Below are 15,719 nucleotides of genomic sequence, written 5' to 3'. Positions count from 1 at the left end.
CTCGGGTTCTCTGACCAAACACTCTGAATAAATTGCTGATATACTTGTTGAGACGAGTGAAAAAATGCATTCCGATGTCAACATAAAAAAACTTACTTTAAGATTAAAGGAAAAGATTGTGGTGTTGGTAGACACCATTAAGAACGATGAACTGCAAAAGATTAAAGACGACTTTGTCATTTTCTGTAATGTTAGTGTCGATATATTACAGAATGGCCACCAAGTTAACTTACACAGTGAAAGTGAAAGACCTACTGTACATGAAAAAAACATCTTGAACACCGTTTAAGACCTCAATTACCCAACCCTATCCTTACTTTGCCTTGTCTTACCTAATGCACACTATAGTAACTTAATCTAGAATAACCTTGTAGACTTGTGGCTTTCATTCAACACTTGTTATTAATATATGGCTAAAAACCTACTACTTTTACAGGAAGAGGCCATCTTATATCATGCACAGTAAACACTCACATTTACTTGCCTGTAAAAAAAATTATATTATCTTTAAAAGACATGGTGAAAATGGTCTATGGACGTCATTTTCTTTGACTGTAATGTTATTTGTTAATGTAATTGTTCATTTCTAAACCACCTCTCTACTACAAGATCCTCCAAGCTGTATTTTGTTGGGAGAAAGTTGTTAGGCTGTCGATTGTACAATGAAATGACACTGTATCATCTATACCACTGATATCAATGGAGGCTTTGGTTAATTCATGTATGATTCTGAAAAAGAACAAAGATCTGGCTCTTGCTTCTCTGTCTGCTTGAACCAGAAAACTGTACCAGGTCGTCATACGAAGCGATTGTAACTTATTGAAATTATATAGACTATGATTTACTTTTGTTGTAATAGAAGAATATCTACATTACAGTGATGAGCAGTTATGATTACTTTTTAAATTACCAGTTGACTAGTAACAGTTTATAACAAATGTTGTAATGCACAGAACTCATGTGATTGTGTTAGAAATTCATTCATTCGTTCATATTCTACCGCTTATCCGAACTACCTCGGGTCACGGGGAGTCTGTGCCTATCTCAGGCGTCATCGGGCATCAAGGCAGGATACACCCTGGACGGAGTGCCAACCCATCACAGGGCACACACACACTCTCATTCACTCACGCAATCACACACTACGGACAATTTTCCAGAGATGCCAATCAACCTACCATGCAAGTCTTTGGACTGGGGGAGGAAACCGGAGTACCCGGAGGAAACCCCCGAGGCACGGGGAGAACATGCAAACTCCACACACACAAGGCGGAGGCGGGAATCGAACCCCTAACCCTGGAGGTGTGAGGCGAACGTGCTAACCACTAAGCCACCGTGCCCCCGTGTTAGAAATTAGCTTTGTGAAATCAACAACATTGTGTTGTACCTTCTGAGATGCTTTTCTGCTCACCATGGTTAAAACGAGTGGTTATTTGAGTAACTGCCTCTGAGTGCTTCCATTAACAAACCGGTGACGCAGAACTGTCACACACTGGATAGCTTTTTTCATAACAGTTCTGTATAAATCTCTAGACAGTACCATACATGAACATTCCAGGAGCTCAGCAGTTTCTGAAATACTCAAATCATTCTGTCTGACAGCAGCAACAATGACACGGTCAAAGAGAGTGAAATCACATTATTCCCCAATCTTATGTTTGGTTTATTAAAAGTGTGTTTGAAATCAGCTATGGTGTGACAAGGGACACAGCAGCCTGGCAAACACACACACACACACAACCACACACACACACACACACACACGAACACACAGTGTGTGAGAATGATGTCATATTTTGGCCACTGGCCCCACCTGGAGTCTTAAGTCTGAGTAAACACAGCTCAAAGCCCCACTTGGTCCTCATTTCATTTGCGCCTCCCAAAAGCTCCCAAACCTGGGATGACCTCCCACTCGGCCACCAGGAGTGAAAAGGAAAAGAGAGGAGGGAAGTGCTCGGATAGCGTGAGCAAGCCCTGTGAATGTTTGTGGAAAAAGTGAAGAGTATTCTCTCTCTCCCAATTTGTTCCTTTCCCCATTTTTTCTAAGGCTAATATTTCATTTAATCAATTCAGTTCTCATGGATAAAATGTTCTCTTTCTTACTTTGTCTCAGGTATGCAGCTACTAATATGATGTCCTTTTTAAAATACAATGTTAGAACACATGCCACTTTATTAGGAGCAGCATACTAATTCTGGGTTGGACCCCTGTTTGCTCTAAGAACAGCCTCAATACTTCATAGTATAAATTCATCAAAATGTTGCAAACATTCTTTTAAGATTCTAGTCCATGTTGACATGATTGCATAACATAATAGTTACAGACGTGTCAGCTGCAAAATCTGTGAGCCTTCCATTCTACCGTGTCCCAAAAAAAACGCTCTATAGGATTCAATAGGAAGTAGCTATTATAAAATGGACAAATTGAGGCAATAAACGAATGTGCATACTGTAGTTAGGAACAAAACACAAATAAAGAAGCATGATGTGTGCCAAGAAAACAGATAGCACAAGGCGGTTTGGCTTAATGGATTCATGCAGTTGGCACCAAATTCTAAAACTAGGGATGCAAGATGTAAAAGTCTTTAACAAATATTCATCACAGTTTCCTGTTATTGGCTAAAAAGAGTGGAACCTAATTTAACTGTAGTCCATCTGCCCCTTAAGTTTCAGTGTGTCTGTTGCTCACTGGATATTTTTTAACCTAGTACTGTGTAAAACCCCTAGACACTCTTATGCATGAACATCCCAGGAGAACTGCAGTTTATGAAATACTGGTGTCTGTCTGACACCAACAACCATGCCACAGTCACTGAAATCATTTTTTTTCCTATTCTGAGGTTTGAGATGAACATTAACAGACCTGTATCTGCATTACACAGCTGCCAAACAATTGGCTTATTAGATAGCTGCATGAACAAGCGAGCGTAGACGTGTTCCTAATAAAGTGGCCAGTGAGTGTATAGTACTGCTCAGTTAAACTGATTTTGTCTAATGCTGCAAAAACAAAAAGAAGCCAACCTACCAAGACATGCTACGATATTTAATTGAGTAAAATCACTAACTCTGATGAAACTAGTTTAAAAGTATCTTGATGATCCTTGTGTGGTGAGTCATAAGTAACTTCCTTTGCGGTCCGACTGTCAATCTACACTTTGACGCTCCCAGTTGCCCTATGGTTTTAAACACATCCGTTTACACTGTAATGGAATTCAGAGGATATCCAGCTGCCCTGTGTCCTTTTCTCCATGAAACCTCAAACCTCATGCCAATTGTTTTCTTGGCTACATGTAATGTTTTTTTTTTTTTCGAACAGATATGCGCTGACATGATAGAACTAGCTGTATTCACCGCACTGGAAGGCATTCGGTTTGTGTTTTCACTGAACTATTGTAATGGAAAGAGGGATATTGTCCAACACATGACTTAAGTCATCTTATTTACACAATTTCTTGAATAATGCAAGTATGTCCCTGGAAAAACTATGAGCAGGGATAAAATATGTGAAGTTGTACATCTTGTACATTTCACATCAATTCATGTGCCTGTCATGTATTAGCCTTAAGGGGATACTTACTTACTTCATGAGAACCTTAAACACCTTTAAAAGTGTTAGCACACCACAGGACAAAGCAGATACAGCTCCTAAAGGAGTATTAACAGGATATTTTATGGCACGTGTCGAGTTGCTACACATGATGAGGGGCAAAATGAATTTTGTGTTGCATCATGATCTTCTTTCCTACTCCCATAGATCTGATCTCTTCAGAATTTTAATTCTTTTATTTGGCTTTTAGTAATAGATAAGGCTTCGCAAACATGGCCTTTAGTAATGAACAGTGAAGATCAATTTCAAAGTGAAAACAGAAATCTTTCCCTGGCACTGCTACAAAAATGCCTCTCTCCAGTTCTCTCACTCACTCACTCACTCATTTTCTACCGCTTATCCGAACTACCTCGGGTCACGGGGAGCCGTGGGCGTCATCTCAGGCGTCATTGGGCATCAAGGCAGGATACACCCTGGACGGAGTGCCAACCCATCACAGGACACACACACACTCTCATTCACTCACGCAATCACACACTAGGGACAATTTTCCAGAGATGCCAATCAACCTACCATGCATGTCTTTGGACCGGGGGGGGAAACCGGAGCACCCGTAGGAAACCCCCGAGGCACGGGGAGAACTTGCAAACTCCACACACACAAGGTGGAGGCGGGAATCGAACCCCCAACCCTGGAGGTGTGAGGCAAACGTGCTAAACACTAAGCCACCGTGCCCCCCCCCTCTCTCCAGTTCATGACCTAAAATAAAATCAGGTCCAGAGCATTTCAGATGGACAAGAAGAATTAACATTCCGGATGATCCACGGATTGTTGACCTTTTCCTGGCCAGTGGAATTTTTGGGATGCTTTGATGCTTCACTGGTCAACATGAGCAGTTTGCATACAAATGCCTTCTATCAACCTTCTTCAATTTGGGTCTTGGGAAAGACAGATAGTCATCATATTGGAGAGCCATATGAGAACAATTAACTAACACATTCACTGCAAGTGACTGGTGATGATTTTATTGGAATGATTTTTAAATTGCATCACATCCACATTTTTCTTTTTTTCAGAAGACCTCCAAAATCTTGTTTCTTTTATATCATATTTGATATCGATAATGGAGGCATTTATTTATTATATATTATATATGGAGGCAAATATTAAGCTATCAAGGATGTATCTTCAGCAACCTTTTAACCATAAACAGGATTTTAATCCAGGGCAAACAGAGACTTTAGGCCCAAGCTATTAATTTACACTGAGAAACTAAAAGAGGATTCTCAGCAGATGTCAGTAGCTGAGACTTTTCAGATGATGGATAGGAAAATCTCCAAGGATATTACTGCTGTTTTGAATATAACCTGTTCCTGACACAGGTTATATCATGGCTTCCTAACGGGAAAACAAATATTTAATGTAATTTTGGCAAGTAATTGGCACATGAAAAAACGTCCTGAGACAACATTTGGTTGAAACCACATGAAGAGGAACCAGTGGAACCAAACTCATAGTAGTAAGATTATAAAAGTGTTTAGCAGAAGTGTTTTTGTGATAGTGTAATTTTTTTCTTTGGGAAGACCACTGTATTTCTCCAACATTGCATGTAATCCATAATTTTTAATACAACCTAACCCACAGTACTATTACAACCATCCATAATGGCAGTTCTTTCCCTCCAACATATTGCAAATAGCTGTGTTGCAAGACTTGTATTAGATCATAACACACTCCAACAACCAGTAAACATGCTAACAGCAGGTGGGCAGTGCCTTCGAGAATGAACAATACCCCCAGCACTGTGCAATACAGCCAGTCCAGCACAGTTTCTAGAAAGTTCCTGGGCAACATGGACACTCTTCCTGAAAGAGGAGGGCATACTGTATGGTTCTCTTGACCCAGTGCCAGATTTGTTGGTTTGGTTGGCCAGATGACTCTGGCACAGAGCTGAGGAACAGAAAGATCAACAATTTCTCACATGCAGGGGCAGGAAGCAGCTGGAGTCCGGCAAACACAGCCCAATAATAACAACAAGACTGCATGCGTACATGTAAAATCCTATTCAATTCCAAGAGCCTTTTCTTTCCACCATTATTAGAATCAAGCTAAATGTCCTGGACCATGAAAATATGCAATGCTGCACTGTAGTTAAGCCATAGAACAAGGACAGAATAGAGACAATGGAGACAAGTCTTTAAATAGTATATTCAGGACAGACAGAATACTACATTATTATTAATTATTAACATTACTGTATTATTGATTATTGTAACACAAATACACAGGATGTTTTTTTTTTTTAATTCTCGTGGTTTCTTAGAAATAGCTAGCTAGATATTAACAGGGATACAGTAAACAATATAAAAGCTACAATTGGACATTTTTCTGTTTGTTTTTTTTTTTTTATTTAATATTGGCTAATGATTATTAAGCTAAACCAAAATCTGAGGCCAGCCATAATGCTCCGTCAAAACAGTTATATATTTTTAACATTTTGAAGCCACGGTTATATGAAACTGGAGAATGGGGTGCAGTGTTTTATTTTGCTACACTGCTACTTGATGAAAATGTCGCTTGTTACAGCTAGCATTAAGTGGTATGCTACTAAAATAGAATATGTAGTTAAGCTAGTACCATTATTAGTAGCATCTAACTACTCCACAGCTTTGCATATATGAGAACAATAAGCTGCATATGGTATTCCACTATAAATTAGCTTTTTTTTCTATTAGCATGTTCTCCTCAGTAAATAATAATATACCTTCAAAGCAAACATGTTTAAAAAATAAACAACAATGACATCTGGAATTTCTTCAGACACTTGGAAATTAAGCCTTTCTACCACGTGGTTTGAGTAGTAATTGTCTACTGAGGAAAAATTATAATTTTGTTTATCTAGACCTAGTTAAATCATACCATAAGCACTATAAGAGATACAGCAAAAACAACGCCGAAGCGAAGAGACACCAAATATTTACCCACCAAATCTGTTTCTGGTCATGACCTCAACATTCTTTGAGATTATAAATTGATGTGATAGTTATCTTCGTGGTGACTCATTTCTTCCATGCTTTTGTGAAAATGGGAAGAAATTCCATAACCAGTCACTCATAAGCCTCTCTTAAGAGCACAGTATGGTAGTTTGTCACGGCAATAATACAATAGCAAACTCAAAGATATTCAAAATCACTTGGCTTCAGATGTAAGAATTGTTGACCATCAATAAAAATTATTCTCCACAGGATCATCAGAGACAAATGTATGAGGTTTAAGATAGTTTTGACTGAAAAAAAATATTGTTTCGGGCAGCCGTCTTCAAAAGGGACTTTAAACTGGTCACAGATATTAAACCCTACAGGAGTGTGACTGGTTAAAAAAGAAGGCGACCTGTTATTAATTGGGAAAATGCTTTTATTCAAGGTGGATTTAATTCAATAAAAAAGCTGGACAGCTGAGTGTGAAGAACCACAGCCTTGGCTTTTGCATGAAGCTGCCCTCGTCGCATTTCCACAAATTATTGTTTCATTCATTTCCAGAAACTCTTCTCAAAAAACATATAACACTATTTTATGTCAGTAGAGGAAATCTGAAACACTTTCTTTTGTCATTGTTTTTGCCAACTGATTGCCAGTTTGGAAAAATAATACTTGTTATTTGTAGGAGAACGGCATGACCCTGAAAAAAATAGGACACTGACCTCATGAGTAGAAGTACTGACTTGGGGCTGTAGGACATGGATGCCCATTCATACGTTATTGGAGCTGCAGACGTCTATGAGGCAATCGTTTTTCTTGTCATTCAAAAGCGACACATTTTTGTTCATCTCATTAACCTTAGCAACTCTCCTGTACATTTTATTTACATTTTTCCCAGAGTTAGGACATTTGTTATTACATGACAGCTACTAACTGGGGAGGGTGAGGAATACAAAAGCTTGCTTTGAGATATGTGAAGCCTGCCAAATTCAAACTGTAGCTCCTGTTGCATGACAGGGCAATGTGACATATTCTGGGTTCTGTCCTCTACTGCATACATGAGCTCACAGACCCATAGCTGGCTAATGTCACTGTGATTGAGAGAAGAGAGAGAGAGTATGCCATCTCTCCCAGCTATACAGCACAACCAATTTTGCTTATTTGGGGGTTTGAACATGCAACTTATCTGCCTATCTGCAACTTATATGTTATCAAACAACTTATCTGCCTTTATTAGTTAGTAGAATAGATTGTACTTTACTGATTTGGTGCTTATAATGGACATCCTTATGTCTCTAGCTTGAATCCCACCCAAAGGAGTGGTGGCTCAATGGTTAAGGATTTGACTTATTGGTCAGAAGGGTGGGGGTTCAAGCCTCTTTTCTGACACTATTGGGCCCTTGATCAAGGCCCTAATACTCTTTGCTCTAGCGTGCAGTAGATGCTCTACTATTGCAGCATAAAGTTCTACGAGTTAGAAAATAAATTCCTTGTCTTCACAGCCCCATTTGGATTATATTAGTATAATAAAAAAAAAGCCCAAGCCAACAACACTCATGAGAATGATATTTTTTTTTAACCTTCCTGTGTGGTCACATACTTGTCTTTGCTCCAAATGAGCAGTTAGCTCTTTAGAGACTTAAAAACAGTACTTCAGAGGCTTCAGGATCTTAACTTACAGTTAGCACTAAAGAAGTGAAACTTCATGAGAACATCTGTTATGTTCTTTGGGCAAAATATGAGCAAAGATGTTATGGAAATTAGGACAGGTATTCCATCTCAGTCTAATATAACATGGTCTTCTATCAACAATTCCTATAAAAAGTCTTTGTCTAATCATACATAAGACAGAATAAAAGACTGCAGAAAGATAAGTGTGTTTTAAGGAATAGGCTTCTGAGTGTAGGGAAGCTTTCAGGCTCTTAAAAAAAGGCACTAAAATCCTAGACTGCTATTAGAACTTTCTTAATGTCATTAAAGGCTCCCTACATTGAGCTTGACATTTCGTAGGATATTAGATTGCACTCACAGTAGCTTTTGCTAATAAATCATTAAACTATGCACCATCAATACTCAAATGGACAATCTAGTTAAGTTTAATAACCAGTTAGAGAAAATAACCTGATGACTTACATCATTTTAGTTGGATGCTTCAACTAGCTGGAGGTCATAAAATTCACCCAACACCATATTAACCCAATTGGTGATCCAGGCATTCAATTGGACACTGGAAAACATGCCCTAGCACCAAGGTAGGTGCAATATATATATATATTTGTGTGTGTGTGTGTGTGTGTGTGTGTGTGTGTGTGTGTGTGTGTGTGTGTGTGTGTGTGTGTGTGTGTGTGATTAACGCTGACCTGAACTAGTTCCTGGTCTGGATTTCCACCCCAGAACGATGAGTAAGCATGGCATAAGCATTATTCGATATCTAGAGGTTTCTTTATTAAGAAATTTATGAAGACTGACATAGTGGGTGTCTGTTCCAGCGGCACACTAAGCACAATATAAAGCTTGTTAAGCATTATTAGCACACAAGAGCGCTGTCCAAAAGAAACACACCTCTGATTAAGACAAATTTGCTGACAAATCAAAGCCGAGGCACTGTGATTCTGTAATGACTCACTGAGACACAACTTATTTCAGCAAAAAAGGGTGTTTTTTTTTTATTCCAGATGTAATGCATTTAAAAATACTGTTCACTTGAACATCAGGATAATGTTCTGTAGATGGTTGTTTCTATATAACCAATCGATTTAATATAGGCACAATTACCCAATCATTACTGCTTTAACAAACAAACTACACTAAGTGAAGAGAATGAAACACGTTAATGTGAGAAAGCAGGTTCTCAACACAGCTAAACGTGTGACTTTTAAGTGACCTTATTAGCTGTCTAATAGGTTTTTTGTGGTCTTCTTTCCAAGGAAGCACACGTTGCTTGCCAACAAGCATAAAGTCATTTATTGAAGTTCTCCTATAATAAGGTCCTATTGCCCCATGTAGCTGGTCTACCTAAGATCATTTCCTGTTTTACAAAGTCTATAAACCATAATGGGAGGAATGAGCTACGTCTAACAGATTTTCTCTATGACTGGACACAAAAAGTAATGTGTAAAGATTTATCTTAAAAACAGTTTAATATTTTTGTAAAACCTCCTCAATTCTAATGACTTCTTATTAATTCTATAACAGACCGCGTAACTGTACGTATTCTCCAAGTCAGATTCTACAATGAAGATCTTCTATTGATAGACCTGTGATAAAAAATTAGAACATGCAGAAAATGGAGAAACAGAAAGATTATTCAAAGTGATCTTGAGGTAATTTGGATAGGTTTTGTTTATGTTTGCCACTTCTGTATGTGTAGCTATTCTGGGTTTTCTGTAATGCAATGCCATCCTTCTACAGTATAGATGTGCATCATAACAATCACAAACTTTTCAGATACTGCGAGAACTTTGTCAGTGGTTGTCTTTGGTTTCAATTGCACTAGCAAGAATCTATCATATCATCATATTATGCACTGGAGGCCGGTCATTTGCCGTCCAGGGACCAAAGCTGTGGAACGTACTTCCAGCACACATACAGTACGATGCATCACGGTGCTGATTGTTTTTGCAGTTGAAAACGCAGTTGAAAACTCATTTATTCATACAAGCTTTTAACATGTAGCCCCTGATTCAACTGCTATTTTATGTTCATTGTGTTCTTATATTTTATTGTCTATTGCTGTTTTGCTGGAAAGCACCTTGTGCTCCTTTTGGTTGTTGTAAGGTGTTCTATAAATAAAATCTGATTGATTGATTGGAAGGCTACCGATCTCCATTCATGACCGATGAATTCATTTACGATGTGAGTCTCATGTTTCTATTAAACACATTTCTTGTTTTCCATTCAAACCATGCTGATAACATTTTCATGGGTTTCCCTTTTTGTAAGACGATGTTTGAGTAATGAAATGAGAGGCAGAAGCTGCCTTTCTGCTGTCTTTGTGATGTGGTAAAACAGGGAGTACTAAATGTAGCAGACAAAGTGAACTTGTTGACTGCTTCAATCATACTATTAGACCAACAGATGTGCTTGCCCACGTGCCTGGAATTGCGGTTGGCACTCAAAAGCCATCTGTGTACCTACCGTGATGCCAGGCCCTCCCTCAGAAGGACACAAATCTCTCTCTCTCTCTCACACACACACACACACACACACACACACACCTTTTTAACCCCATAACTATAAGCAATGCCACCAAGCTATTATGTTCTAAAGCTTCTTCATCTTTAAGTAATTAAAGAGTGCCTTGATGCCCGGTGAGGTGCTGAGTTATGACTAAAATAAACCGTTGAAGCGTAACAGGGTGACCACAGACCACAGCAGGAAAAAGGGCATGCCAGCTGCATCATCCATCACAGCTGCTCTGCTATCGACTTTGTAATTTGCCGCAGTTGTGGCAGAATTGTTCGGCATAAATCATGCGCTGCATGACTCAGCATCAGCAGGATGTTTGATGCCCTTATTATTTTCCAAGAACACATGGTAGATGTTGAACATGCACCATTCCATCACAGGATACTGAACAGAAGCCAAAAATATTAGACCTAAGGCAACTAATGGAAGAGAACATTGGTGCAAAACTGGAAAAGAGGTTAAATTAGAGTGCCTTTATCCCCTAATTTGTTGTGGTGTTCTTTTCACTTAGATGTGTTATCTGCCATTTGACATGGCTTATGGAAGCTGTTGAGCTTCAAAGGTCTTTTCTCGGGTTTTATATGTTTTTAATGGAAGACTAAATGGAGTTCTCTATGCAAAGCTGTAAAGTAATTACATCACCTTGACTACTGTTATAACGGCTGCATTTTACACAGAGCCAATGATAAATCGCTACACGTCAAAAGACACGGCCTAAAGTTGCCAATGTTACCTCGTAGCTAAAGACTGGTATAATGTCAAGACACTAGATAAAGCATATACAAATTCTGAGTATTACAGTCAGTTTACGGTGACTACTTTACATGCAAGTACCTAGTAACTACTCTAATTTGCCATTTTATCACCACACCTACGTACGTGTTAGTGCACTTTATAGTATACACATAATTACTGACTGTATGCAATCCATCTGGTGCTGGAAATGGTTACCCTCCTCTACTTTGTCGACTGCTGGAAAGAGACCACCATAGGTCCTGGTATATATATATATATGAGTATAAACAATATGTTTGCCCAGATTGTATTGAAACCTACACTGTATCCTGCACTGGTCTAATGAAGTGGTCTGTACCACACACTCACAGCATTTAGCAAACACCCTTATCCAGAGTGACTTACATCTTATATATTTAATACAACTTAGCAATTAAAGGTTAAGGGCCTTGCTTGGTCCAGCAGGGATTCAAACTCGCAACCTTCCAAGCAATAGTCCAAAACCCTAACCACTAAGCTACAGTACCACATTCCCCTTAGTCACTGTTGTGTCACTAATAATAATTTACCACTTAAATGACAAAGCTCCCCTCAGTTTTGCCAAATAATATATGGAGTATATATTGAGATTTCAGGTGAGATAATAACAAGTAATACTGCACTGACTGAATATTACTGACCTTAGACACTAATAGTACTGCCTTGTTGCGATACTGACCACAGGTTTTAATTCTACCTGTATGTTACGATACTCACTACATGTTGCAGATCATATTAATTATGTAATACTAAAAATAACTACAAATTTCACCAGCCATTTTATTAGGAACATAGTTCTGATACTGGAGATGACTCCCATGAATTCCACAAGGCGATGGAAACATTCCCGTGAGATTTGGGTCCATGTTGACATATCTGAATAAAATCATTGCTGCTTCACATTCAATCGCACTCCCCTGTTGTACGACATCCAAGATATGCTCTGTGATATGGCTTTTTGAGTTTTTCATTCTGAAGTAACCATTATAATACGAGGATGTTGTGGAAATAAAGGGATGTAAGTGGCCAACAGATTGGTTGCAGTCAAACGATGCTCAGTTGCTATTGTGGAGCTCAAGTGTGCCAGCAAAACATTCCCCACACCAACACACCACCACCAGCCTGAACTGTTGACACAAGGCATGTTTGGTTCATGGAGTCATACATTTTTTGACCCTGATATCTGCATGGTGGAGAATAAACTGAGATTCATCACCCTAGGTAAGCTTCTGCCAACAGGAGTGCGATCTTCAGCTTTGGTTTGATGTCTTCTTCCACAAGATCTGATGTGTTCTGAATTCTGAGTTACTTTTCGGCAGACCACAATAAAGTGGAAAGTGTCTCTCATCATCAGTGGCATTTCCACACACAGAACTGTTTGACTGTTGTACATGAATATCTCAAAAGAGTTTCTGAAATACACAGACCAGCCTATCTGGCACCAACAACCATGCCTCTGTCATTGAAATTTCATTTTTACTCATTTTTAATGTTTCCTGTGACCATTAACTGAATTTCATAACTTGTACTTGCATGATTTTATGCCTTTGTGTCCTACTGCCATGTGTCGGGTTGACTGACAAATTACAAGGATAAGCAGGTGTACATGTGTCCCTAATTAAATGGCCATTGAGCATATAGCACTAAATACAGGCTATAATACTGTACTTACTATAGGATAAAATGTTGACTACGGGTTATAGTAATGATTAAAATGTATAATACATACATTTCAGTGCTCACTACACATATCAATGACCCTGGAAACATCTCTGTAGTGCAGATATAATTTTCATGTTTATTCATGTTGGATATATTTTTTATATCAATTTTTTGCATGGATGCTGGAAGAACAATCCTACCTCTACAGTAATTCTGCTCATCCAAGGTGAAACCAGGTGAGCAGTGTATGGACCTGTGCAGACCACTCTGTCGGCGCTCAGGCAGGCTTCCTGGTTGGAGGTTTGGAGAGTTTACATTTGGAGGAACCGGAGGGATTGGGGGACTCGGTTCAGTAGGCTGAGCCATCTCATCTCCTCTGCTTACAAAGATTTGCGCATTCTGTGGCAGACATAGGTATCCACCAAAGTGGTTATAGCACTTCATACCCCCCTTGCAGGCATCAGGAACGATGACGCACTCGTCAATGTCTGGGGAAAAAGGTAAGAGGAAGAAAAGGACTATGAGTTGATTTAATGTTTTGAAATGTTGCTGATGTCTGTGAAGGTATGAAGGTGTTAGATCATTATGAAATGTTTATTAGAAAGTCAGAGTGACTGCTGGTGCCCATCTATGTGATTTATCGTATATACAGTATATACAGTATATACAGTGTATATATATATATATATATATATATATATATATATATATATATATATATATATATATATATATATGTGTGATTTATCTTATACACATATACACAGTATATATATATATATATATATATATATATATATATATATATATATATATATATATATATATATATATACACTGTATAAACTGTATATACGATAAATCACATAGATGGGCACCAGCAGTGATTTATCTTATACACATATACACAGTATATATATATATATATTTATATACATATATATATATATATATATATATATATATATATATATATATATATATATATATATATATATATATATATATATATAAAGCCTTACACAAACTTTTACTCAGACTAATGCTATATTGACACATTTAGTGTTTTTAGTTTTCATTTCTTTGCATGACATTTCTTTGCACATCCAGGCAGCTTTTCATATAAAAATATGTACTTAAAAACAAAATTTTGAAGTCGGCATGGACATTTTTACTGTTAAAAAAAAACCTAGCAGCCCAAACCATATGGTCAGGATATTAGAATTTACCACTCCAGCCCACTCAGCTCTTTCAGGACCACGGCAGCATCCCTGCTTAGCTGACAACAGGACCATCCTATGTGTTATTTATTTATTTATTTATTTATTTATTTTCTCTCTCTAGGCCTAGATTACGCTGCAAAATCTTTACTAACTACTACTAAATAATTTGACTTCCCCAAACTTCATACCTTTGCACACTTGTCTGATGGGATCGTACTCATAGCCATCTGTGCACTGGAAGAGAAGAAGAAAATATTATGACCTGGGAAGTTGTAACCTGTTTTGTCTGCCCTGTCCACAAATAACGTGTAATAATAATTCTAGAGGCAAATAACACTTTAATTATTTCCTATTCCTTTACTATGCACTATGATTACAGTAATCAGGACAGAGAAGCAGTTTTTCCTTAATAGGTCAGTCAAGGAGTCAAGAACATTGATTTAATTTAAACAAACAAACAAAAAGCACTTGCTGTGTAAGTGACAGGTTCCTCTGGTTCTTGTGCGCAGACGCTGGCCAACATGGCCATTATCATGTAGATTCCAAGCATTGTCGAATCTCTGCAGGGGAAAAAAAAGGAGCAAAACAAAATAGGCGCATAAATAGGCGCATAATAGCCGTTATTACACCTCACTGAGGGATGATGAACGAGTACCGACACGTCCTAAATCTCAAGTTCAGTAGCTGCTCTAAACACCCCCCCCCCCATCCTTCATCTAGGAATCACACTTCATTCCAAAACGCCGTTCAGTAAAAAAAAAACAACTAAATGCATACATGATACCAATTAAAATAGTTATTACGCAATAACATTAACCGTTTCAATTTGCATGCACCTTTCATCCCAGAATATTGCACTTGTCTATAAACTAAACCAGCCAAAAGAAATAACATTATTATGTCTGGACATCACCTGCATACTGACATATCATAACCCACCTGGCATTACCTGCACCTGGTGCCTTATGTGAGTGACTCCGATGTGCGTAACGACGCGGATGCTGCTTGTCCTAACAGCAAGAGATCTGGAAACGTGTGAGTGTGAACGCGTTAGTGTTGGTGTAATCATAGTGAGCACGCGGAATGCGGGGAGGTGGAGGGAGAGGGAGAGGGAGAGAGGGAGGGAGAGAGAGAGGGAGAGGGGGGAGGGAGGGGCGGCGCGGACAGGTTCTACTGTAATCACCGGTCTTTATCGGAATCACTGTAGCGCGCGCATGTGGGGAGGGGAGGATTAGGGTTAGTGTTGTTAATGGTTTAGATTGTGTCTCCCTCTACAGGGCAATAATCCGCCTTTGGTACATGCCAAGAACAGCACAACGGAATGAAGCATGAGAGTAAACGAGACAAA

The 15,719-nt window shown here is 38.5% G+C and overlaps 1 protein-coding gene across 3 annotated transcripts in view; it reads right to left on the bottom strand.

Moving 5' to 3' along the window:
* The window catches only part of efemp1 (EGF containing fibulin extracellular matrix protein 1), a 32,496-nt gene extending 17,049 nt beyond the window's left edge, over positions 1–15,447 (bottom strand). Inside the window, exons 1-4 of one of the 3 annotated variants that reach the window (XM_060864367.1) lie at positions 15,311–15,447; positions 14,844–14,931; positions 14,560–14,605; positions 13,349–13,636 (exon numbers count right to left, since the gene is read on the bottom strand). In XM_060864367.1, coding sequence (XP_060720350.1) covers positions 13,349–13,636; positions 14,560–14,605; positions 14,844–14,921 — 412 coding nt within the window. In that variant the 5' untranslated portion in view covers positions 14,922–14,931; positions 15,311–15,447. Of the gene's footprint in view, positions 1–13,348; positions 13,637–14,559; positions 14,606–14,839; positions 14,932–15,310 lie in introns of those variants that run through there. The other 2 variants (XM_060864368.1, XM_060864369.1) reach the window with 2 other exon arrangements.
* Between the last annotated feature and the right edge of the window lie 272 nt (positions 15,448–15,719).

This window comes from Tachysurus vachellii, chromosome 2 (genome assembly GCF_030014155.1).
Source record: "Tachysurus vachellii isolate PV-2020 chromosome 2, HZAU_Pvac_v1, whole genome shotgun sequence".
Taxonomy (NCBI): Eukaryota; Metazoa; Chordata; class Actinopteri; order Siluriformes; family Bagridae; genus Tachysurus; species Tachysurus vachellii.
This window is presented reverse-complemented; position numbering and strand designations above follow the sequence as displayed.